This window comes from Epinephelus lanceolatus, chromosome 20 (assembly GCF_041903045.1).
Source record: "Epinephelus lanceolatus isolate andai-2023 chromosome 20, ASM4190304v1, whole genome shotgun sequence".
NCBI lineage: Eukaryota > Metazoa > Chordata > Actinopteri > Perciformes > Serranidae > Epinephelus > Epinephelus lanceolatus.
The window spans coordinates 21,529,801-21,556,425 of NC_135753.1; the positions used below are offsets into that span (position 1 = coordinate 21,529,801).

Here is a 26,625-nt window from a genome sequence, read left to right on the forward strand (position 1 = left end):
CTGACAGCCAATCATAATTAAGTAGATGATTCCGTGACCGCGAAGCCACGCCCACACATAAGCGTTCTTCATTGAAGGAAGGAGAATGCTGCTCCTCACTTCCTGCGGCTCTTTGAAGACAGAAAAAGACTGGACCATCCAGTTGTCTTGCTCGTGTCATTTCATTGTATCATGCCAAGACAATTAATGTGCTGTGCGTGCCCATCCCAATAGAAACAATGACTTAGTGATTCTGTGCAGCCAGGGCAGAAGATAACCACATACCTAAGGTAACTTTTACATGTGACAAATAACAACGCCACACCTCTATGGCATCTGTTTAATGTTTGTTTTTCATTAACAGGCTCTCATTTTCAGCAGAATTGCATGTCCAAGATGAACCACATGATGCGCACACAATTTCAGATTATTTTTAAAGTAGCAATACAACAATGTAAAAATCCTGCGAGTTTGATTTAAGTATGGAAGTATTATCAGCAAAATGTTCTTGGTGTAAAAAGGAAAAGTACTTACAATGCATACAAATTACCCAGTGAGTGTTGTATCATTGCCTATATCATATTACAATTGTGTTATAGGTATATATATATATATATATGTGTGTGTGTGTGTGTGTGTGTGTGTCAGTCCTCAGCAAATAAGCCAATACACCACACACAAGATGGCTGAATTGCTTCTTCCTTAAGTCTTCATTTGAGATGTTACAGACGTGTTTTGCCCATAGCTTCATCAGGTGCAGAACCCTCAGACTCCAGGGCCCTCTGGTAGAGGAGATGAGCTTGAAGGAGACACCTCAGTAGTCAAATAAATGCAGTGGAGTGAAAAGTATGATTTGAGTAGTATAAGTATTTAAGTAGAATAAAATTGAAATACTTAATTAAGGTACAAGTACCTCAAATTTGTTCTTTAGTACAGTAGGTGAGTAAATGTACTTAGGTACACTGTACATTGCATTATATAGTCAACCAAAGTTTAGAGACAGGCTGATTTCTTATGACTCATTTCTATTCTTTAGAAATATTCAACATCAATTATAAAGAAAGTTTGCCTCATCTAAGCCCCAAAGATTAAGAACCCAGAGAAGGTCGTGTCATCATCTTCATCAGCAAAGAGCCCATTGTACAGCTCTCCCCCAGTCACCTGCAGCCACACCTTGTCTCCCACATCCAGGTTCAGCACAGCGCCCCCTGCTGCCTGATCCTCGCTGCTCTGGTAGTTATCCGTGGTGTGAATGATCTTTGCACCATTCTTCACCAGAGCAACCTTCACGTTCCGGGAGAAGACCGTGATGTGGTAGGTGAAGAAATATGCTCCCGCTGCGGAGCATGTGAATCTTCCTGTCTGTGGATCGTAGTGATTCTGCACATTGTAAATGATCTTGTCAAACCGGATCGGAGCATTAGGTGTAGGGAGTTTACTTTGTGCTGTGAGTCCCACTGAGAAGGCGCTTTTAGAGATAACAAGTTCTTCTCCCTTCTCACCTTTGTCACCTTTCTCTCCTCGAGACCCTCTCTCCCCACGATAACCAATATTGCCTTTGTGACCTGGAACACCAATTTCCCCCTTGGGCCCTGGCCTGCCAGGGGGTCCCAGTGGCCCCTGAATGCCTCTGTCACCTCTAAGGCCAACTTCTCCCTTGGGACCCTGTGGTCCAAGAGGCCCAAAATCCCCTTTAGGTCCTTGGGGTCCAGGCAGCCCAAGCTCTCCCTTACTTCCTTTGAGTCCAATGGGCCCTTGGACTCCTTGGGGCCCCATTTTCCCAGGAGGCCCCCGTTCGCCATTTTCTCCCCTTTTTCCTTTGAGCCCTGCTGGACCAACTGCGCCTATAAATGACAAATATAACTTGTATACCACGTATATCCTTAATGATCAGTGTTTAGCCAGAAAAGGTGTGACAGTTGTACGAATACATTGTCTTAATGTAGATACAACTGGTAAAAATAGATCATTGTTTCAACACAGGTAACTTAACAGACCTGTTTATTTTTTCAGTAAGGCAGGTGCAGTAAATTCTGGAGATACATACCAGGTTCCCCTTTGTCTCCTTTGTGGCCATCATTGCCAGCTGCTCCAACGGGGCCAACTTGACCTTTTTAATCGGGGTTCATAAAATATTGTGATCAACAATTGTAAAGTTGAAGCTTTAGACATTTAGGAAAATGTGCATAAAGGTACGTTCTGAAGGAGGGGTATTTTCTAAACTTACCTTGATCACCTTTTTCACCTCTGAGTCCATCTCGGCCATCTCTGCCAGGTGTGCCATTGTGTCCGGGGTCCCCAGGTATACCAGGATGTCCACAAACGCAGTCTTTGTTTGGGGTTACTTCCTGTGTAACACACCTGACTGCCAATAGAAGGAGCAAGAGAATGACTCTAAACCTCATCCGCAACATTGTACCTGATGCACCTATCTATCAACAATGCAAAAACTTCTAGACTAAGAGACGTTAAATTGAGTACATAGTTTGCCTCATAACCACTTGTGCTACTGGCACCAACCAGAGAAAACATAAACTGGACAAGAACTTTGGACAAGAGTGACCTCAGCTCTCAAAGCCATTTCATTGGTCCAACTGTTTGTGGCTTACTTATTGAGTCTGTGAGTTACACATCACCTGTGCCCCTGCAGATGCTTCTCCAGTCTAGTTGAGGCTAATAATAAGCACAGAGTGTATGTCAGGGCCAGACATGCAAGAGGCCGCATAGTTTTACATGCGGTGCCTTCCTATACAGTGAAGCAAACAGGATATAAAACTTAAAGGAATACTTAACCCCCTAAATAACGATTTGTATATCACCTTTTCACCCCATGTTCTATTGAATTCATGAAGATGTTTGTCTCGCATGCCTCCCTTTGAACGAAGAATCCAAAAATGGAGAAAATTTTTGATGGATTGAAATTATAGACGTATTTAACAACAGCAAAGCTATATCAAACCATTTGTTTACAAAATCTCACACACCTTGTGCAGTATAATCCAAGTTTTATTTATCCAATTATATGCTCAGTGCCCGGATAGACTTTTCCAACACAGAACTGAACTAAAAGGGAAATTGTGCTTGCTCTCTTCAGAGCCAGACTCCATTGACAAAAACAGTAATTTTACCTCACTGAACATGAGAGCTGCTGGTGTATCCCTGCATTGATTGATTAGTTTGATTGTGTTATTGTATAACTTTGGTGTTTTCAAGATTAAGCTCAGATTCATCAAATTCACATAATAACACAAACAAACTAACTGATCCAGGCAGTGCCAGAGCATCAACTCCCATGATCAGTGACATAAAATTACTGTTTTTGTCAATGGAATCTGGCTCCGAAGAGAGCAAGGATAAGTTTCCCTTTTACTTCAGTTCCCTGTCGCAAAGGGCTGTCTGTTTGGGGTGTAGTGAGCACATGGATTATAATTCACAAGTTGTGTGAGATTTTGTAAACTGTTTTCATATACTTCATATACTGAGAATCTTCACCGACATGTTTTCATATAGTTTTTATGTTGTTAAACACAGCCACTTTACTCTGTTAAAAAGAGTTTACTTCAATGTTCTGTTTTTGGATTCTTTGTTCACTGTGCAAGCGAATGAGAAAATCAAAGTTTTCTTCATGAATTTAATGTATGGGATGTATGGAATACATGGGATAACAATTTGATATACAAGTGGTCATTTTAGGGTTGAAGTATTCCTTTATTATTTTTTAACTGAGCAGTAAAAAGATTGCATGAGGAATGGACACCTTAGAATAATATTAGCTGTTGTTATTATCCAAGATTTAAAGGACAGCATTGTAATGGCCTCTGTTTAGTCGCTGGATGCTAATAACAAGCTTAAATGTTAATCCATGCGTGCTTTTCTCATATGTGACTTTTAAAATGCCAACAGTCAGGAACAATTGACCCCATAAACTGGATCACTGACATAAAATGTGACCTTTTGTGCTCCAAAGCCCAACCTCAATGCCTTAGACAAAGGTTTCTGCTTATCTTAATGATAGTGCCTTTCAGATCTTATCTAGATGCAAACCATGTTTAGGGTGAACGTTTGGTAACTAAATTTCCATAGGATGGTAAAGCTTTAGAAAAGAAATTGAGAACTACATCTTTTCCCAAAGAACAGTACAATATAGAGTTTTAGAAAAAAATCCTGGCAGTTTCAGTGGCTCCTTTGTTTTTGCTTCACCCTCCACAAAGGTAAGATCAGCTATTAAACAGCATTACTGGACCAGCAAGGGATTTAATATCTTACTCAAGGTTGCTCAGCAAGGCAAAGGTTTTCTGGCACACAGACTTGAATCAGGACTATCTGGTAGAGGAACCGTCAACCTAATCATTATGCCGTGCTGCTGCCCCTTTATTAGATTGTGTGCAGTCAGTGAGGACACACAGCAGGGATGGGCGTAAGGGAGGAGCTGTAACATAAAACCAAGATAAGAAAAACACCCACAACACTCTGAACATACACCAAACACCCCTGGTTCCCCAGATATCTACATACCCAGCTTGTGTGTCATGCAGACTGACGCAGACATATGTTCACATACTTTATTTTTTCAATACTTCTTCTCACAAGCCCCCAGATATAAATATATTTAAAAATATAAACATGACAATACATAAAAGTGCACATTCAAGCAAAGTCTTAAAGTGGCACCAGAAATGGAAACGTCACTGCCATACATGTTGGCTGCTGCACATATACTTGCATGGACACAAAATGGCCACATTGTGGGCAAAGACATAATCTAACAAACAAATAACAAGGGCATGGCTCAGAATGAATGAAACTCATTAAGAATTTGGGGCCAACATATCAGGACCCGGTCTCTGTAGTCCCATAACCAGGCACAACGTGAGGTTGATTTGGTTACAGAGGATACTGCAACATGTCTTCAGACGAGATAGCAGAGACATCACCACTGAGTTCCATTAGGTTTAAGGCGAAATAATGAACAGTAACAGATCATCCTAAAACAATGACCAATGAGAAATGTAAATAAATGTTTACATAAATACAAATAAATATATACAGCATGCTGTAACAGTGGCTTACAGTATTTCAGATTTAAAATGTATATAACACTGATGATGAAAACTGACGTTGAATGACATGACGTTGAGTTCCACATTAAGTAATCTTTTAGACATGGAAAATAAACAATGCTACAGGAGAACAGCACATGACAAAGGGGAAGAGAGGGACAGGAGGAGAGCTTGGAGGAAGAGATCTACAGCATTTGACATCATCTTTTTAAAGACAGAACACTCTGTTTGGGGAAGCAGCAATTCCAGGAAAATTAAGGTTAACATGGCAGGTGCTACAAAGGATATGGAGGTTTTGGGGCTACAACTTTCCGTGGTAGTAGTAGTAGAAAATAAGGTCTGGAAGCAGGGAAGCAGGTTAGCTAGTAAGTGCCCTACATGATCTGACGGTGCATACCGTAGCCCGTCATACCAGATTGGGAAGCCCCGCGGTTGCTGCCCATCTGCAGGCCGATCAAACTCTGGCCTTGGCGGAGCTGCTCCTGGCTGAACTCTCGCCGATACCCCTGGGCTTTCCTGCACATGAATAACAGTTACAAGGTGAGGTAGAGGAACATGACGCATCATGGGCATGCAGTTGCGAATTCTTTGTTACAGTGAGGCTTATCTGTACCTGTGGAACCAGTCTCGGTCACCTCTGTAATGACCATCGTCCTTGGTGACAGCCACACTCCCCAGAGCCATAAGAGTTCTTTGCACTGCTGCCATGTCCTTTCCTATTGCCAGAACAAAAGATTATGTCATGGCATGTAGTGAAAACAGCTCATAAATGTGAATGACTACAGCAGGAGATGAATGTAAGTAATCAGAGGTAAAATCACCTTCCCACAGGTCCACAGTTTGAAATATGTCAGTGGTTGTGACTCCATAAGCTTCAGCTGCCTGCAGGAACTGAGAGATCTTCTCCATTTGTTTGAAGGCCATCTGCGTCTCTGGGATCTTCTTGATAGGCTCCTTTCCCCTCGGATACAGGCTGTTGATAAGCCTGCAGAGGACCTGGGACAAGGGAGGTCAGAAATATGAATGGGTAATATTAAAGTAACACACTAAAAAGACAGCTGAGCATAATTGATATTTTTGTTAACGGGTGTGATGCTGTTGCCATTGCCTGAAGAGAACGAGTATAAAAAGTGCATTTGGATTCAGTTATGAAAGCTCATACCATTTATAATTGCGAGAGTCATTTCCCAACAGTCTAGATAATGTTTTGTGGCTGCATTGCGTTAGTGCCTGTTGAGTTAATCGGTGGTGCAGAAATTGATGTCTCTGCCTCGTCTACCATGGATTTGTCTGAATTATTTTTTTTAAACATTACAGTCAGCTGGAGTGTCAAGCAGGAGGACAGTGCAGCACTGTGCAGGGTGCATTTTATAATTGGCTGTTAATTAAGTCTCACAGTGCTGAGCACTTTAAGCAGGGGGGCAGAGGAGTTTTTCGAAAGCTGCCAGAATGACTCAGTATAAAAATGATTTGTTAGGAAAGGAAGGACCACAACAGTTTGCGATTTGAAAATCACTCAGGTTATTTTGCAACACAAAACACAGTGGTCATTAATACACAGTCATTGAGGAGTAATGATAACGGTCTGTCATTCTAATAACCAAATGTAATATCGCAATACAACAAATGCAGATCGATATTATTTACTGAAGCTTTCAAAAAAAATGGGCACATAAATCTAGTTGCTTATTTTAGCCTTTACTCATGGCCTCTTTAAATCTGACATCTGAGTTACTTTCTGGCTTTAATAATTAAATATAACTTCTATTTTAAGTCCAGGTACTGCAGCCACTCACTGTTCCATCCATCAGCCATTTCTGGAAGTTATCTCTGCCCGCCTGCGGCTTCTCCAGGTTCCCTCCACACTGTGCAAGTATCCAGTCCACCAGCCGCTGCTCCAGGTCTGGGTCATACTTCTGCTCGATCTTCTCCTGCACCTCTCGGCTCAGTCCATAGCTGGGCCCTCTGTTCGCCATGGCAGCTCTCACAGCACTCTGGTTAATGTGGTGTGTGGTAGTCCTGAAGAGAACAAATGGTAGACGTGAGGCTGGAAGAAAAATGATCTGACAAAAAACATCACTGTAATATTTCCAGAATATACCTATTGTGATATATTAGGGAGTTTTAGTTTTTGTATCCTTAAATAGCTACAGGATAACTGCAATTCTACTCTTTTGACTACAGTAAAAATATAAAGCCATACAGCACTATTATAAACTATTTTAATATTTAAAGCAAAGCCCAAAATCTAGGTTTAAGTCTCTCCCTTTCCAGCTCAGCAGCCCACCCAGGCGCATCTCTGGAGACTGTATCAGAGAAGGGTGTGGTCCATGGCTGCTGTCCCGAACAGGGACACGCCCTCTTATTGCCATGGTAACAATCAAGCCAGTTTCCGGCACGCCGTGTGCAGTGATGCGCTGCATGAGATGATGTCTCAAGTATGACCTCGAGTTGGCTGTCATCATGACGCGAATCAAATAATCAAATTTTCAGAAAGTTTGCCCTCTTGCCACAAACATGCATCCACACAATGAACAACAGTTCTATATTTAGCCTGCAACACAGTTTAGTTTAATTACGTCAGCCCCCTGTGCCGCACATAAAAGCTTTTTGTTAATTCTTTAGTTCATTGTCTTCACTGCGTCTGTTGTTGACACTTAAATTCAGCAAATTCAAACAAAGTCTCTCCATCTGATGTCATGGCAGCACATCGCTGCGCACTCTGCAGCCTTTTAAAACATGAACATGTTACAAACCCAGAGGCAACTGCGCCAAGCTCACACTAACTGCGACACTGAAGCGCCCGCAAAAACATTATGTCATGCACTCAGAGCAGTTTTATTTAATGAAGACTGCACTTACTGAAGAGGAGGAGAGAGCGGTCAGATTTGTCCGTGTCACAGTGTTAATTCCGCAAAGCTGGGCAGGGCTGAGGATGCTGAGCTGCTGAAGCATCCATGAAGCGCAGCACAGGCGCGTCGGGCCGGGCTGGATCTCATTTGTCCGGGAGGGGCGGGTCAGTCGTTTTATATACCAGCTCCCAAGGAGGGGTCCCTAGAGAGTCTCAACAACAGAATGCGACGTGACACCACTTCCGGACAGTGGTCACTGTAGTGCATGCTCAGCTGCAGCATGAATTGACCCTCTGCACATCAACCCAGGCACATGATGGTGCCAAATTAATACTCTTTTTAAACTCTTGCCTGCAGCTTGAAGTCAATACTGGACATACATCCACCCCCTTTTACCTCATCATAACTGCTACACTGAGTGACTTGCTCAAAGGCACCCGAGCAGAGTGGATGCTTGCTTCTTATTAGAATAGCAGCTTTAACTGGTTGGTCTCCCTCCTGACTTGTTATTATGTGTTTGGCTTCTACACAAAGCAAACACTAATTCTTGTTGTTTGTTCCAGTATGTCTCTTAGTTCCAGTGATGAGAGCCATTTCCTTTCACTTACTGAATTAAGTTTTTTTTATGGTAGATAAATGTCTGTAGAGTGCTGTGGCTCAATATGGAGAGCGTGCTGCCTTATTTTACTCAGCTAGACAACAAAACAACTACTTTTTCTTGCAATCTGTGGTGCAAAACATTTGCTTTATGTAGAAACTGCAGCACAAGGAGCGCACAGTAAAGCAAAACGCCAAATGCATCACCCTTTTCCACCATCTCCTCCGCTTGCATTACCACTGTCCTACTGTATGCTCCCATAAATTGATGTTTGACTTTAGTTTTGACACAAAAAATGATTGACTACATAGCTCAACCATGAGTTAAAGGTCACCGCTGCAGTTAAGTGGACCCGAGAGAGTTAAGGGGTTGGTTTCACCCCATTGAGCATAGTGCGGCTCGTGGCCAATTACATGTTAATAATCAACAGTCCAGTGGCTCCATTCAGCAGGCCTCTCTATGGCTAAAGGCCAGCAGGTATGAGGAGTCATGTAACAGAATGTCCTACTAGCAAAAATAAACCTCAAATGGCTGCAGCCTACAACCCTTGATGATTTCAGCTGACTATATAGAACCAAGATTTCATGTAGATATACGAATGTACCTGGCAAATTGTGTTTTTGTTCATTGTTTTGCTGTTTGTTTGCCTCATCTTAATTAGTATTAAAAATATACTAATTTAGAAATACAATTTTTATCTGTTTAGCAATCATGGTGATTGACTACTTAGCTTAAGATACATTTCTGTAATTCAGCTTAATTTCCTGCAGATGTAAAAACTTTTAGAGCTACACTATAGGATGTATGCATTGCAATATCAAAAGACAGTTATTGTTTGTCAGATGATTATGTTGTGGTAACAAACTGAGACCTGCACTCTAGTGTGCAGAGGTTTTATTGGCCAAAACGGGTGAAAAGTGATTAAAAAAGGCACAGGAAAACTACACGTCTAAGTAATGAGGGAGGGGGAGACAGTCAAACAGCAGGAATGGCGGCCGGGACAGCAGCAACAGCAGACCTAATAAAGGCCAACATAACACTCCATATAATAACCTGGAACACATACAAATGCAACCTGAAGATATAAGGGAACAGCTAGCAGGGGAGCTCCCTTTCATTATAGTTTGCACTGTAACAACATGATGAAATGACAGCTGAAATACTGGGAGAGTAACAGAGATGGATAAAAGGTCATATTTGGCGAAGACATGCCATGGTTTGGTAAATTTCTTGAGGGTTGACTTCCCAGTAAGCTCAGTCCTTCTCTCATCTCAGCAACCTCTCAAGCTCCACTCCCCCGTCCCTTTCTCAGACCATAGTGGTCAGCTTGTCTATGAGATCATCAATAGTGTAGACCATGAGCTTGATGTCGTCCCTCTCGGACATGCGGTGATGGCCATGCCGCCGCAGGATGATATCCACATCGGGGCTGAGGACGCGCTCTGCAACCTGCATGGAGATGTGCCAGGGTACTTCCTCATCTTTGAGCCCGTGAATGAGCCGTACGGGACAGGTGATGGGGATGGGACTCTGGAGCACACAGTGGTTTTCTGCCTCTCGCAGGAAGTCCATGCTGAACCTATAAAGACCCTCCTCTGAGTGTTTGGTGGGGACTGTCCACTCCCCCTTCTCCTCAAACTCCTTGCGTGTCTGCGCATTCAAACATGGACAAATCCAATTCAGAAAAACATTTAAATGAAAATGCCTGCAAAGTTTCGCACAGCATAACCACAAAATTGAATATATGTGATAATATTATATGTTCCTACCTCCAGAGGAAGAGAATTGAACGCTGTGACGATGTGATCAGCGGCAGTGGAGATGCCCACCAGTGCTGCAGTCTTCTCTGGTCTTGCAATGGCTGCCAGCAGCATAAACCAACCGCCTATACTGGAACCCACCAGTATCTACAAGTAAAAAAAAAACCCAACATAAATAAAATGAAACAGATTAGTATTGTTTTTTATCTAAAAACCTAATTAAAAACACTCCATAAAGACAACAGCAGACTCTTGCAGTATGATCACAGTGGTGACAGACTAATAACACAAATGTGGTACCACAGTGACATCTTCTGGAGACATAGTGAAACATACAGTGGGATGGAGGTTAAAGGGATTCAATTAACTCTAATTATATTATTGATTCTTCTCTTGCCCCGATTCTTTTTTATTGGTTCTCTAATAAATCCATTTTTTGGTAATTTGTTCAGAGCAAAATAAGGTTTAAAATACAGTTTTTAGTGTTAACTTTATGACTTGACGATGAACGAATAATACAGTCCCCCCTTCACTCAAAATTGTGTTTCACTTATTGTTACTTTCAACTTCACTGCGCAGAAAGACATGCAGAGTTTGACATCAGAATTCTAAAGAATGAGTGGATGTAATTTAATGAGTTTTTATTTTATTTTTTTAAAGATATTTTTGGGGCTTTTTAGCCTTTAATCGATCGGACAGACAAGCGTGAAAGATGGAGAGAGAGAGGGGGAATGACATGCAGCAAAGGGCCACAGGCTGGAGTCGAACCCAGGCCGCTGCAGCAACAGCCTTGTACATGGGGCGCCTGCTCTATCTGCTAAGACACCGACGCCCCATTTAATGAGTTTTTAACAAGGTAATTGAAATTTTTTGTGAAAAAACATCAACTTACATTATTCAAATAAGTATTTATTTAAGTCTTTGATGTTTGGAGAGGATCTCTATACAAAGATGACAAATTATTGACTAAAAACTAACATTTGTAAAATTCAATAATTCGCCGGTGGAGCTAGAGCCCTGATTCACCAGAACCCTCTCAGTTCATTTTTGATTTCCAATGGGCATTATCAATAGAGTAGTGCAGGAATGAGTCCTATAACTCAGAGATGAGTTAGCACTCCCGGTTCCAAGCAGATAGTTACAAAACAATAAGATATAAAAACATATAAAAACAAAAACATAAAATACTTGAAGCAAGCAACAAAACAATCATGCAAGTATGTAAGATGGTTATAACAAAACATAATGTGTCATAAAAACACATAGTAATGTAGAATAAGTTAACTAAAAGCTTGTCTGAATAATAAAGTTTTAATATGTGTTCTAAATGTGTCATATGACGCTGCTGATCTCAAAGAAAAGGGGAGGGCATTCCACAATTCAGGCACTATAGTCTGGAAAGCACGATCACCACGAGTCACAAAGTGAGTGTGAGGGACTGACAGAAGTAACTGTTCTGAGGATCTGAGTGTCTGATTGGTGCTACAGAGTTGGAGAAGGCTACATATATAGTCAGGGGCTTGGCCATGTAGCGCCTTAAAAGTTAACAGCAGCACCTTAAAATAGACCCGGAATTGAACTGGCAGCCAGTGTAAAATTTAGGCGTCTTAAATAAGGCAATAACTCACAGGTGGCTAAAAGAAAGCACACAACATCATCACGCCGAACATGGCTTTACAGCCTTGCTGTGGTGGTGACACTGAAGCCATGTGACCGTGGTGTAGGTCATTTAACGTTAGCTTTTTAGTTATGGCGATTCACGCTTCAAAAAGCATTAAAGTGGTGTTTATTTGTGAAGATTGTCTTGCTGAACAAAATGTCTAAGTATCATAAACTTTTGTTTGCAACAGAGCTTTTTTTGTGCAATAATCCAAAACCCAATGGAAAAATTGACATTTGCTTTCTGCATTGGCTTACAAATAAAATGTCATCTCTCATGCACTCTATGGCCGAAGATCAAAATACCTTTGTACACATCTGGATAGACCTACAACCAATCAGAGTAACAAAATGTGAAGTGCACGATGGACAAATGTAAACACACAATAACGTGCAGAGATGAACTGTGATGGTGTAGCGTTGACATGTCAGTAAATAAGTGTTGCATTTTTCGCCATCAGAATTTGAAAATAATACTTTAACACAAAGTTCCTCATCGGCTGCAGCCATCTTTGTTGTTTTCAAAAGTGCCTCAACAGCATTCCTCTCTACCAATCTAGGCTGATGCTTGCCAAAGTGTGCCCCAGTGCGTGGATGTACGAGCCAAAAATGACAACACATATTTTGCATTAAGCGCGAAGGCTCAACACGTTGTGAGTCATCACCTGATACACGCCCCATATTAGATCAACAGTTGAGCCAACCTGTTATATGTCAATCTGTCTGTACGGGGAGGACGAGACACATCTGCCAGAGCAAATAAAACACGAGCTCAAGGATTTGTTTGGTTTGCAGGCTGGTGGAACTAGAGCTTGTGATTAACATTATATTATTAAATTGTGTTCAAACAACACAAGTTTTCCATTTTTGGTTTCTCTTTTCACAGGCTTCCTGTGTGGCTCTGATGTTTGATTATTTATCCATTTATGAGTATCTTATCATTTTTACGGGTTGATTTTAGGAGAAACACTTGTATCACTATGGGAGGATGGATCATGAAGCTGCAGGTTATTAAAAACACATATTCTTGTAATTTAATGCCTGCATATTGAACAAATATAACCTTGTAATTAGACTTGAGCGGTATCTAGTTTTCATACCTTAATACCTTTCTGACATTTCATCAGGGTATAGAGTATATGACTGTATTTGTGTGTTAAAAAAGTATTAAAGCTGAGCTACTGGTGATAGAAGTAATTGTAGCATGTACGTCATTGCCATGCCTACAATACTGTGTTTCTAATATGCAGTTAGTCTACTCAGACAAATCTTGTTTATACTTATGGCCTGTAGAATAATAAATGGTATTGGTATTAAAAATCATACTTTCGGGGTTTCTAAATGCCCCGGTATACTGCAGTACCTTGCTACTTCCCAAGCCTACTTGTATTTGTAACTCGTGACTGAAATCAAGGTGTTGCAAGTCTTACATTTTGCCATTCTTGCACAGCTTGTTGAAAAACAAACATTTCAACATGTTTTCCTTTCATGACACAAGCCTTACATGAAAAGCTGCGACAGTGCTCCTTCCAGCCAGCATGAATTCTGACATGCTCTAAATGGGAACCGACTTTCAATTCCCATCCCCATTGAGCAGAATTTTCATAACTTTACTGATAACTCACCACCAGTAATATGCAAAGTGCTATAACCCCATGAAATATTTACCTGTGGCCCCTCCGCTAACTCATCCAGCACGTAAAGGACGTCTTTTTTCCAAGTGCCAATAGTTCCTTCTGATAGCACCCCTTCTGAGGCCCCATGTCCTGTGTAGTCAAACCTGGGAAAACAAAAATAGAACAACCCAAGGGCATGGGGATCAGAAGGTTAAACAAAGGCAAGCCATGAGAGGCCAATGACAAGGTTAATTTGAATACTGTGTTAGACACTATGAGTGCAGTAAATCAGTTATGCACTTCACTTAACATGGGATGGAGCCATGTCTTTTACATCCAGCCACATTAGGAATTTAGTCTTTATAGGACAGTGAGAGGTTTGAAATGGTTGGAGGAATTCAATGAAAACTGGAAAAATGAAGCAATAATTTTAATATACATGTATAACTGCTAGTTACGGCCTCTCGCAAGTTAACAGTTGTTGCTTCAACTGGTCCACATTATTGTAAATGGAGTTCTTTGGCTTTTCAATTTGGAAATCATTAAACAAAGCTCTTTCACGTCTGTTGAAATTAAGGGTCCATCTCAGTGAAAAACATCACCACTTGTTATATTTCAGGAACATAGAGAAGGATAATGGAACAAGATGTTAAAGATTGTGCCATAACCACATCCACTAAACTTGATTTCATATGCACCGTGTTATCTTGAGGCATTGTGCTACTTGGAGACAAAATTAGATTGTGTTTAAAACATTATGTAATATATTATTTATACTAAGACTTGTGACTTTATTTGAGCTAAATTTTTTGCTGTTTCCTTATTTCACAGTGCCGCTAAATGTACTGTAACTTGTAATCATATGGTGACCATGTATTTTTTTTAGCACTTTCACCTTTTACTATGGATTACTGGAGTCAACTAACGATTTAAAAACTGTTACTTATTGTCTACCTGTGCTTCTCCTGTTGCTCTCAAGGCTGTAGGAGTGTAGCTGTGGGTGTATTCATTTATCTTTTCCAGTACATTTATTTTATTGCTGCTCCTTAGCACACTTTGGATTTCCAGTGTTCAGTTTTAAGAGCTATATAAGTGGAATTTAATTGCTAAGTGCAAAAGTTTTATTGTTTTGTAGGTAGTGTGGGTGTTTCTTAGCTTTTAAAGATGGAAACCCAGCCTACAGACACACACACACTACATGTATCTGATCTAATCTGTAGGCCTCTTTAGTCAGAGATCATGAGCATTATATTATGTAGTATGTACTTCTCTAAGTGTGTTTGGATGACTTACCTAAGGTATGAGTGCCCTAGTGACCTACAAAACTCCTCCAGTGCCTCAGCTTTCTGTCCATTCATGTTGGAGGCATATCCAGGGAGGAAGACCACACCTGGGCTCTTCCCCTTCACCCTTCTGTAGGCCAGCTTTGGGAGATCTGGTCGTGATGCATACTGGACTGTGGACTTGTGTCTCCTGACTCCTGGTTGACACAGTACAACATATTAGTGCTATGGCAAAAAAATATTGTGTAAATGATTCAATTGTACGGTAAATATGCCACAATAGAAAAACAACTTGCCTGAATACACACCCTATTTCATAAGATTAGATTTCCATTGACGCAATCTAGAAATCCGCACATGGACACTGAGGAAACAGCGTGGTCATTTTATCATATCGCCCTAGCATACCAACATTTTACCGTAGTTAAACATCTAAATGAAGCTAATTACTGTCGAAGCAGTTTCAAACACTATAATAACGAACACATATGGCGCAAAACATTCACAAGCGCAAACGCAACACCGTTTACATGCCCTAAATTTTTAAGACGACGCAGTCTGTGTGAGCCACACCCCCTCGTCTGCCTTTAAATACCCTCATAGACATTTCAAACGTTGAGGGAATAATTGTGTCAAAAGCGGAGACTTGAACAAACCTTCCAGGCGCTGTGAAGACAAAGCTGTGAGCCCTCCATTGCTTAAAATCTGTGAAAGTCCTCTGCGGCAGGACCTCAGCGCGACGGCTGCCATACTGCTCCGCGACCCACTGATGAAGTATCGCGAGAGCAGCAGCGGTGAGTCTCGTTTACTCACGGAGCGCATCAGTTGTAGTCCATTACATTACAACTACAGAGCAGCTCTGTGGAGCAGAGAGAGAAGTACTCAGATCCAAAAAGTAAAAGAAGTAACAGGCTTGTAAAGTGTAAATAAACTCCAGTCCTCCGTTATGAAAAGTTTTACTTAAAATATCAAAATAAAAATAACTCATTAAAAACAGAATGGCCTTTGTTAGTGTCATAACATAGCCTACTGAATAAATAAAATGTGTGCAGCATTTTAATGTTGCAGCTGATTTAATGTTCTGTTATGCAGTTTAATCTTCACAATTCATCATATGTTATAAACTGACCATGTGTTTTATGTGCAAATTCTTAATCTGCAAAGCAACTAGTCACTATACTGTAAGTATAAGAAAGTATAAGGTAGCAGTGAATGTAAAAGCATAGTACAAATACCTCAAAACTGTACTTAAGTGCAATGCTTGATGAAATATAGCAGTCATATTTCACCAAGCAAATTTTCTCTACCTTGTTTTTACTCATTTTCAGTTCCCAAACTAATAAATAGCACAAAATCTCTGCAGTTCAGTAACATGTTTAATCTTTTATCCATAATGGCAGCTAAAGGCCTGTTGGTTTTGAATGTTATTATAAAGGGAAGTAAGTAGCCCAGAAGTCAATACAAAGTAAAAACAGTTTAGTCTATAGGTGTATTTTTCAATTAATTTCAACACTTTATAGACAGTGCTGGAATTATAGTATTCACATCCTTTATTTAAGCAACAGGATGCACATATTCCTGTACCACCTTACAAAGATAATTATGGTCAGAGATCATTTTGTCACATTTACACTAAGATCTGGAACAAGATCCCACACTACATTAGCAATAAGCTCTATTACACATTTCAAACATGCATATAAACACTATCTGATTGAAGGACACACCTGCAGCCACTGATTTAAATCCCAAATTCCATTTTACTCACTCCACTTCAGTCCCCTACTCGTCACCGTTTGTGTAGCTGCCTATGTTTCTGTTGATTGTTTCTGTTTCTGTATTGTAATGTGTTTTCTGAAAACTAGTTTCTATCTGAGTCAGGCCAGGTTTAACTGTAACACACACTTTTAATTCCTTTCCATTATAAAAAATATGACAATAGTGTAAATATAATAAACAATAATGATATTGGTGTATATAATCATGCATCGTGCATATATTTTATATTTCTATTTCTCTATTCTAATGTCCATATACTGTTTGATTACTTGTTGCTGTAACACTGTCTATCTATCTATCTATCTATCTATCTATCAATATTCAGGTATCAGGTATTGTTTGGTACTGTAAAGTGCTCTGTAACTCTGGTTATAGAAATAAAGTTTATTATTATTATTATTATTATTATTATTATTATTATTATCATCATCATCATTTTAATGTTAGCTGGTTGATGGGGAGCTTATTTGATATTACTGGGCAATTTTATAGGTTAAAATAAATATGTTATGGGTTAATAATGTGTTTTTATTCCCTCTGAAACGTAGGCCAGAGGAATAAAAAGTAGCAGAAAATGGAAAAAGTACAAGTAGTCAAATTTGTTTTTAAGTACAGTACTTGAGAAAATGTGCTTAGTTACTTTCCACTTCTGCTTATTGACTTTTCTTGCACTGGCTTTATTTTGCACTATTTTTATTTTATGTTACCCACATGGGAATTGAGGCGTCCATGCATTAGTGTTGGGCATGTAGAGGCTAAGCTAAAGAGGCTCCCCATTGCAGAGGTGACTGTTATTGTGATACCACACAGGGTGATAGCAGGTGAGTCAAAAGGCTGGATTAAACCTGGTTAGAGGATATAATGTAAGGAAGCAGGGAACTTGTTGTGTGTTTGTGACTGTCATGTGAAGTGTCAGTTTGTAACATGACTCAGAGCGTCACAGGCGGAAGGTCACTGAGCAGCAGAACGGAACGGAAGCGGGAGTAAAAAGCCTATCCGCCATTGTGGAAAATGGTAAGGGATATTCCAGTAAGACACTAGTCACTTTCAGACTGACTGTTAGAGACCATCTGTGGCAGGATCGCACACGGTAACTGACGCCGTTTCCACAGACACAAAGTCGCCGTTTGTAACGAGCACGAGCCGCGGATCGTCGTCAGGTCTGACCACGGGAGGAAAACGCCGCCTTGTAGCCGCCACAGAGTGATTGGACAGCCCGAGAGACGAGCCAGGAAAGCACCGGAGTGCAGAGAGAGGCAGGGGGAAGCCGTGGACAGTCTCGCAAACAGCTATCAGTTTCGGTTCCTGGAGGATGTCTGCGACCACAGTCGATCAGGTTCGTGTATTGACAGCCGGAAGGTGCTATATAAATTAGCCGTGCGGCGAAATGAAACTTTGCCGACAACAGTTTGATCCGGTTCGGCACGCCGGATCAAACAGGCTAAAAAAGTCTTTGATATATAGTAGCTATTAGCTGTAATGTAGGCCGACTGTACTGCCAACCAACTCTAGCTGTAGCCGGTTGCCAATGCGGCACCGTTTAGTTACTGGATGTCAGAGCGTTTGACATCCGGTCAATAATAACGCGAAGCAACCTGTAAATGTTAACATCCGGGCTGATGGCTGTAGTCTGAGGTTACTACTGTCGACTGGTGTATTTATTCATGTAGCATACAGCCTGCTGTGTGTGTGTATGTGTGTGTGTGTCGTGATCTGACAACATCTCTTCTGTGCTGCTCATTATTTCAGAGACCTAAAGGACAAGGAAATAAAGGTAAGGATATTAACTCTGGTGATTACAAGCCCCCATTTTGAAATTGTACTTCAGGGTGATGGTACAATCTGTTTTGATGTTGTGCTTTGACACTGCAGCTTATGTATGCTACTGACTGTCCTTTATTGTGTTTGTTTTGATAATGTTAAACCACACTGAGATCTTGTGATGTTTCACATTTGACCACCACTAAACCATGCCTAAGATATCTCCCTGTACAGTACATATTGTGATTTAATGTCCTGTCTTTCCATCCGTAGTGCAAAACGGATCAATGCATCAAAAGGATGGTGTCAATGATGATGATTTTGAGCCTTATCTAAGCGGCCAGACAAATCAGGTAAATTCCTACATACTTAGAATGTGTCACCTAGTATTAAGCCTATAACCTCATGTTATGGACACATTTGTTGCATAACTTTAGGTGTCAGTCACTCCAGTTCACTGTGTCATGTTTGTCTCTAAAGATGGTATGTGTTTCTGTCACTCAAACCATCTATATTTAGTGTTCTTAAACATATACGATGCAGGGTTTTCCTTAAAAAAAAAAAAACAATGTACAGACTCATACAGAGGTGATCCCTCTCAATTTTCGTTTATGACCCACTAGAAGTAGTGGGCGTGTACCCCTACAGCGCTCAGGTGAGGTTTGGGGATTGTAGAAATATAGCAACCAGGTGCCAGATGTAAGCAGCAGGCATCCAAAAGACACAGTGCCAAATAAAAATATATATAGCAAGGCGAAACACCGTGAATATAGGGTCGGCTTTTAGTTTCACTTTTGCTGGCGAGTATGTTTACAACAGTAGCCGATAATCCTACATAGCATACCTTTCATATGATGTCATCATGTTTAATTATGTGCTGATTTATTAATTATCATGCATAGTGCATTAACTGACTCTTTCCCTGTGCCACGCAGAGTAACAGCTATCCACCAATGTCTGACCCCTACATGCCCAGCTACTATGCTCCATCCATTGGTTTCCCTTACTCTCTGGGAGAAGCCGCTTGGTCAACAGCAGGGGACCCTCCTATGCCCTACCTAACTACCTATGGACAGATGAGCAATGGCGAGCCGCACTTCATCCCTGATGGCGTGTTCAGCCAGCCAGGAGCCCTGGGAAACACCCCTCCTTTCCTGGGCCAGCATGGCTTCAACTTCTTCCCTGGTAATGCAGACTTTTCCACCTGGGGTACCAGTGTCTCTCAGGGTCAGTCCACGCAGAGCTCGGTCTACAGTAACAGCTATGGGTACGCCCCCAGCTCGCTGGGTCGGGCCATCACGGACGGACAGGCGGGCTTTGGAAGCGACACCCAGCTTAGTAAAGTCCCGGTGCTGAACAGCATTGAGCAAGGTATGACGGGGTTGAAACTGGGTACGGACATGGTGGCAGCTGTCACCAAAACCGTGGGCTCGCCCCTAGGAGGCACAGCAGGTATGAGCAGTATGGCAGCCAATAGCCTCCCTCCGTCTGTCAGCTCATCCGCACCTAAACCTGCCTCCTGGGCAGCTATTGCCAAGAAGCCGGCCAAGCCACAGCCCAAGGTCAAACCCAAAGCCAACATGGGGATGGGGGGAAGCGCCATTCCCCCGCCCCCCATAAAGCACAATATGAACATTGGTACTTGGGACGATAAGGGCTCTCTGAACAAGCCCCCGTTAGCTCAGACTATGATGCCCCCGCAGCCTATGGTGCAGCAGCCTCTCCTAGCTCAGCCCCAGCCCTTACTGCAGAACCCATTGCCCCCTCAGCCTCAACACCAACACCAGCCCCAACACCAACACCAGCCCTTCCAGCTCCATTCTCTCCAGTCCCCCCAACACCCCCAGCCTATGCCCCCTGGCCCTCCACACCTGCACCTTTCCTCTCAACCTGGCCCCCCACAGCCCCTTCATCAGCAGCAACCCCAGCAGCCTGGTCCACCCCCCAACCGTTGGGTGGCCCCCAGGAACCGGGGTGAGGGCTTTGGTCTGGGCGGGGGAGTCCCACTGAGTGCCTCCCCTTGCTCTGGAGAAGTGCATCCCGTGCTGGAGAAACTGCGTGCCCTCAACAACTACAACCCCAAAGACTTTGACTGGAACTTGAAAAACGGACGTGTTTTCATTATCAAGAGCTATTCTGAAGATGACATCCACCGCTCAATCAAATACTCTATCTGGTGCAGTACAGAACATGGCAACAAGCGTCTGGATAGTGCCTACCGCTCACTGGGCAACAAGGGGCCCCTGTACCTGTTGTTCAGCGTCAACGGCAGTGGGCACTTCTGTGGCGTGGCTGAGATGCGCTCACCGGTGGACTACAATGCCTATGCAGGCGTCTGGTCTCAGGACAAGTGGAAGGGCAAGTTTGAGGTGAAGTGGGCGTTCATCAAAGACGTGCCCAACAACCAGCTGCGACACATCCGGCTGGAGAACAATGACAACAAGCCAGTGACCAACTCCAGGGACACTCAGGAAGTGCCTCTGGAGAAGGCCAAACAAGTGCTTAAAATTATCGCCACTTACAAGCATACCACCTCAATCTTTGATGACTTTGCACATTATGAGAAACGTCAGGAAGAGGAGGAGGCTCTGAGGAAGGTGAGATAAACAGACACAGAAATAGCCCCGTCCCCCTGTAAATAGCTTGTTTGTATGCATGACACAGTTCAGTTTAGTTACCCTTTATTTAAAGGGAGATAACTTTCCCTGAGTCACTGCTACAGGCTGTAGCCAGACTGTAATCAGCTGATCTTGTTCCACCTGCTCTTAGACAGAGGTTGTAACATCCTGTGGTCAAATGATCAGTCTGGTGTAAATGGAAGTTCCCAGAGGCCTGTCAGCAGATTGACGTGCCACCATTACTCACAGGCACGTTCAGGAAACCCTGATTCCTCATCAGCCATCTTGTGCTGTGTGAGATTGCGATGATCTGCCCAAGTGGAGTTAGATGCATAGAGGTTTCCTGAAATAGCCTGCATTCCTGGCATTCCTCCTTTCAGACAAAGGCAGATGTAGGCTCTGATCTCCCTTTGAACGCCGAGCCACCCTGCTCTCCACAGGCTCCTCATGCTTTATTAGTCTTTAACAACATAAGCCCTTGGCCTGCACACTGGCTGCAGCTTGCCTCAGAGTTGGTACAGTTTGCCTCAGATGTCCTAAACGGTTGATTTTAAAGGAAGATTTCCCAGCTAAACACATGATAAAAATGCATGATTACATTTGTCTGTGCACATAGTTCTGAAAAGCACACACAGTAAGCCCGCGCCTTCCGAGGGGAAACTGAAATATGTAGCAGTGGTAATAACAGTGGTGTACCACAAATGTTAGTCTAAGTAGTAAAAACTCTGTGGGATGCTACTGCTGTGGAAAAACAGCAGCCAAGGAGAGAATAACTTGTTATCACCGCTAGCACTCTGCTGCATCCATTCTTAGATTCACCAGTATGCTAATCTAATTGCGTTTAGAAAACCCCCATGACCCGCTCCCTCCTTCTCTCCCACTCCCCCACTGCTGGTGCTCCATTGATGCTGTATTGACTCCTCTCTGCTGACCTTGTTAATATGCGCTGGGTTACTTTCTCATAAATATTTCAAGTCAATGTTTTCAGGCTTCTGAAAACAACCTGTCAGTAGAAAGCCTGTTTCATCCTGCGTTGTGCAGGCGTTGCGCTGTGCTGCTTTTGTAGCCCTGACCTCCTACATGACAGCACCGGCCCAGCTGAGGCCTCACCCTCCTTCGCCTGACAAGGTTAATTGTTCTCTATTGTTTGGCCTGTCCTTCCCGAACTTTGAGAGGTGTCAAACCAGCACAGCTACCTGCACTGTAACATCCTCCCAAAGTGTTTTTAAAGATAACTTTAGATCCAAATGTTGTTGCAGGGTTTTATTAGCATAACTAATTTGGCAATTAATACGTAGAGGTTAGCTGCTTCCTTCCTGTGGATGTACTGTAATAAGGAGGCTCATGCTGTGTGCGGGTGAATACCAGGCATTCTGGGGATAGGGCTACACTGGTCTCACAGGGCTTTTCCCATACCACTCACATGGACACCCACTCCTCAAGAGGACACTGTATTCCTCTTTTATTGTCATCCACGGCACACCTTTGAATATTTGATATATGGGCTGTGTTGTGATTACTTGTAAGACCGGCATCACCACAAGCTTCGTGTCGTGGCTGCAGTGTGACACATCCAAACATTTTGGTCAGTACATACCTGAGGCTTACTAAACTACTCCTCTCTGCTTTTCTTGCAGCGGATACTCTCTTGCTCTGTGTCTTACTTATTGTAGCACTAGACAGAAAAAGCTCGAGGTATCCTCGCCTTAGTGATTGATTGTTTTCCTGTCAGCGTAGTGTAACTCAGTGAGAACAACAGACTTGCCTAAAAATAAGATATGAGGTTGTTTTCATCCAAGGAGCCTGTAAATACATATTTTTTGCTAACCGTGATTTTTATTCCTGCATGATAGTTTGTGTTGTCTTCAGTTAAGTTAAACTGTGCTTATATTGGAATATAATGTTTAAGACAATATGCAAGACATAATTTGGTTTTGGAAACCAGTTCCTTCCACAATGAACAGGAAGTCAGACTGTTTAAAATGGAATAACACATGACATGAAGAATGTATTTGGTTTTCTGAAGAAGCAGCTGTTCTCAAATAGTCAGAAGTGATGGAAAACTTTTATATTTAGTTTACTTTCAGCAGCACGGTATACTGCAACATGATGCTGGTAACTCATAACTAATCTTTCCATAGGGCTGGGCCATATGGACCAAAAAAATATCTCTGTATTTTTTAGGTTAAATGGAAATTCCTGATATATATCTGGGTATTTTCTATTAAGTTGGCTAAGTGTTCAGTTGTAAGTTAAAGCCACAGGTGAGATGTCACAAGCACTTTAATAAAAAAAATACTGTGATCAAAATGAAATGGAAAGACAGATTAAAAATCGTACAGCTGCAAAACAAATGTTATATGAAATAAGTAAAAGGGGCTATATGCAATACACAATAATGTTGAATATCATGATATTACATTAAACAGATATTAAAGTAAACTCAGTTCAGCCCTTCTGCTGCTTTCAGTATACTGCTGAAATACAATATATTGCTTGTTGAATTTAAAAAAAAAATGAAAGGGAAAATTATTTCCATCATTCTTTTATTGAACAAATTAAACATTTAAATGAACACAAATTATCAGAGAAGGTGTTAGTTACATTTTAAAGGGTAATTTTCTACTGATACACTCTTTCATTTTAGCACTAATTCTAGCACTTAAAATATTAATTCCAAATTCAATTAAGTCCACTGTAGTTTCAGACGATTCAAATTCTGTGTTTGAGGATTTTAAAAAGAGATTTTCCATCACCTTTCAAATGAATATAGTGCTGAAAAATTGCAGGCATTGTTTTAAATATCTTTATTTATTTTTATTTATGCACATAGCTTGGACAGAGAGAGATGTTGTTTGTCCGTGTTATATATGTCTATATAAAAATGTCTCACAGGATGTAGTATGTGAGTATAGGCCTGCCATTAGCTGGCTGTGCTATGGTTTTGCAAGGGCGCTGTCACTGCATCCTGAGCTTAACACCGCCCTAGACAATTTTGATTGGTTTATAAAATACAAACAATCCAAAGTGTTTTTCCTCCCTGATGCTTCCAGACCTTTCTCTCGCTTTGACACTACCAAGTAGAACAGCAATGTGTTTCGATTCACCACACACACACATACAATCAAACTCTCACCTCACACAAACCAGCGGCTCTGTCTCGCACACACAAAGCTGTATCACACAGGTGCTACTGCGGTAATGCCAGCCATCACACAGACCGATTCTTGCGTAGCATGTGCGACATAAAGGCCCGTGTCTCACTGTACAGCCCTGAATAGACCGATTAACACACTGATTAACATGTACCCGTGCTGTGTCTCTCATCTTACAGGAGAACATGAGCGAATGGGTCCAGGCTCGCACTGGGGCTGCTGCTACCGATTATTTTCATTGTTGATTAATATGTTGATAATGGGGTTAGGAAATGGTCAAAAATGTAGATCAGTGTTTTCCAGAGTCGACGATGACGTTCTCAAATGTCTTGTTTTGTCCACAACCCAAAGATATTCATTTACTGTCATACGGGAGTAAAGAAAGCAGAAAATCTTCACATTTAAGAGGCTGGAATCAGAGAATTTTGACTTTTTTTCTTGAAAAATCACTCTAACAGATTAATTGATTGTCAAATTAGCTGTGAAATTAATTTAATAGTTGATATATTGATTAACTGTTGCTTTTCTAGTTTGCATAGACACAGAGGGAGAGTGTGAGAGGAGAAATGCAAACTGGTACGGCTTTACGAAAGAAATGGGTCATGTAATGCAAAATCAAACAATGCTGATGATCATCTCATCCTGTATTTCATTCAAAACATATTGATATACCTTTAAAAAAATAGTATACCGCCCAGCCCTATATATAATTCAAAGGAATGAATGGACTCAAAATAGAAACATTCAATAAATCCTAAGTAATGTATGAGATTTGCAGAGCAGTATGAAAGCCAGTGGACACAATAAAGGCATGACATGTCTCTTGTAAGAAGTACAATCAATATTGATCGCCTTCGTGAATGGGTTTTGATCATCTCTGTAATAGTAGTGTGACCAGGATCTCTTACATGGTGCTTTCAGGAGTCAAAAATCAAGTGTCACATCTTCTTATGATGTCACATGTTGTCAGTGGTCCCAGAGTTTGTTGCAGTGCCCCAGAGTTATTCCACCTCAGACGTTAAATGCATGTGTGTCTGACAGCAGAAAGAATGAACGATTAGCATAAACATAACAAGTGTCTTCAGTGTGAATTCTCCATCAGCATTTGACATTAATCCTGCGAGTGAAAGAGCGGGAGAGCAGCTCTGATGTTGCACTTTTAGCCACTGTTTATGTTTGTTTGTGTCCCTTGTTTGCTCTTGTTCTGATGCCATCCACTGATTATCTCTCTCTGTTTTGTTTTCTCTCGCCAGGAGCGCAATAGAAATAAACAGTAACCTTCAAGCAAGCTCTCTGCTAGAACTGCAACACTAATGACGTAGGACCTTAAATAAAAATTTGCCTAACCACAAGGAGGAAAGGCTCTCACAAATCTTCCCGCTGAAGACGATAATGTATCTGAACACTTGAACATGACAATAGATGGACTCATCTGTATCCGTTGACTGGTGCATCAAACCCTGTGTTGCTGTCTCACGAGAAAAAGAGCGTAACCCACTTTGAAAACTGTCTTTAAAGCACTTTCAGTCCTCCTAAACAGCCTCTACCAATACCCTTAACTCTCTAACTCTGTGTTCTTCTTCTTTGATTTTGTTTGTGAGCAACTAACTGACTAACCGACGTAGTCAGACGATTTCACCAGGCTTATTTGTAATTTTTTTAATGCCTCAAATGTTTGGGATATTGGTGAGCTTCATTGGCTCCTGAAGAGAATTAAAGGTGATCTGTACGAATTAATCTTTTACTTGAATCTGTATTCAGCCGTCTGATCCTCCTCAGACAGAGGTTTGGATGATTGACAGGTGGGACGAAATAATTGGGAAACAGCCACAATCATGCCAATCATAGGATGTATCCTCCCTCTACCTGTTCCCTTCCTTTCTGCATCTGTTTCTGTGTACCAAAAGATTACAATTATGCAGCAGGCTGGCAAGCACCAGCCAGTGCACATTTTTGTTTTTTTCTTTCTCTCTTGTGATTCTGTCATTCTGAAGTGCATTTGTCTGAGGAGAAACCTGCTGCTCTGGTAGAACTAGCGGTGGCCTCCTTGGGCCCTGTGGGTGACTGTCTTTGCTCTGATGTTGATGTACTCTACCGTACCTCAGGCTCAATCAGACTGTCTGTCCTCAACAACTCTTAGCACTTTTGGGAGAATCCCCACATCGACCCCCCTCCCCTCCCCCCTGCTTGGCTTGACTGGGATTCCCCCAAAAACGGCAAGACATCAACTGCAAGGATGTGACAGTTTTCTCCTCTAGGTAACTCACTAGCTAAATAAAAATTATCCATGTTTAGCGCAAACCATGCGTTTGTGTCTTTAATCAATCACCGCAGAAATACATGCATCACTCCTATGCTCCACACACACACACACACTCAAATATAAACTTTTCTCCTGCTGCACAAACAGATCGTCCCTTTCTGTTTGCATAATGTGCCTCTAAGTAAACAAGTGTGTGTATATACAATAGCAGCAACTACAACTCCACTCCTGCTTTGCATTGC

At 41.7% G+C, this 26,625-nt stretch overlaps 4 protein-coding genes across 6 annotated transcripts; 1 reads left to right on the plus strand and 3 right to left on the minus strand.

The window, feature by feature from the left end:
• Nucleotides 1-305: 305 nt before the first annotated feature.
• Nucleotides 306-3,027, minus strand: c1qtnf9 (C1q and TNF related 9). Its single transcript, XM_033639033.2, has 3 exons — nt 2,207-3,027; nt 2,027-2,089; nt 306-1,823 (listed from the first exon to the last, which is right to left on the minus strand). Exons 1-3 carry the CDS (start codon nt 2,391-2,393, stop codon nt 1,054-1,056), a joined length of 1,020 nt encoding a protein of 339 aa, XP_033494924.1. The 5' UTR covers nt 2,394-3,027; the 3' UTR covers nt 306-1,053.
• Nucleotides 3,028-4,527: 1,500 nt separating this feature from the next.
• Nucleotides 4,528-8,516, minus strand: tagln3b (transgelin 3b). 2 transcript variants are annotated; one of them, XM_033639035.2, is made up of 5 exons: nt 7,902-8,516; nt 6,836-7,058; nt 5,861-6,035; nt 5,653-5,755; nt 4,528-5,555 (listed from the first exon to the last, which is right to left on the minus strand). In XM_033639035.2, exons 2-5 carry the CDS (start codon nt 7,013-7,015, stop codon nt 5,414-5,416), a joined length of 600 nt encoding a protein of 199 aa, XP_033494926.1. In that variant the 5' UTR covers nt 7,016-7,058; nt 7,902-8,516; the 3' UTR covers nt 4,528-5,413. The 2 variants fall into 2 exon arrangements, with proteins under 2 accessions (XP_033494926.1, XP_033494927.1); XM_033639036.2 differs by lacking the exon at nt 7,902-8,516 and adding an exon at nt 7,141-7,790.
• Nucleotides 8,517-9,368: 852 nt separating this feature from the next.
• Nucleotides 9,369-15,631, minus strand: abhd10b (abhydrolase domain containing 10, depalmitoylase b). The gene is made up of 5 exons (XM_033639034.2): nt 15,464-15,631; nt 14,818-15,004; nt 13,577-13,688; nt 10,259-10,396; nt 9,369-10,139 (listed from the first exon to the last, which is right to left on the minus strand). Exons 1-5 carry the CDS (start codon nt 15,627-15,629, stop codon nt 9,798-9,800), a joined length of 945 nt encoding a protein of 314 aa, XP_033494925.2. The 5' UTR covers nt 15,630-15,631; the 3' UTR covers nt 9,369-9,797.
• Nucleotides 15,632-17,377: 1,746 nt separating this feature from the next.
• ythdf3 (YTH N6-methyladenosine RNA binding protein F3) lies at nt 17,378-26,421 on the plus strand. Of its 2 annotated transcripts, XM_033639115.2 has the most exons (6): nt 17,378-17,600; nt 17,699-17,922; nt 18,336-18,360; nt 18,621-18,700; nt 19,283-20,944; nt 25,374-26,421. In XM_033639115.2, exons 2-6 carry the CDS (start codon nt 17,899-17,901, stop codon nt 25,395-25,397), a joined length of 1,815 nt encoding a protein of 604 aa, XP_033495006.1. In that variant the 5' UTR covers nt 17,378-17,600; nt 17,699-17,898; the 3' UTR covers nt 25,398-26,421. The 2 variants fall into 2 exon arrangements, with proteins under 2 accessions (XP_033495006.1, XP_078018706.1); XM_078162580.1 differs by lacking the exon at nt 17,699-17,922.
• Nucleotides 26,422-26,625: the final 204 nt, after the last annotated feature.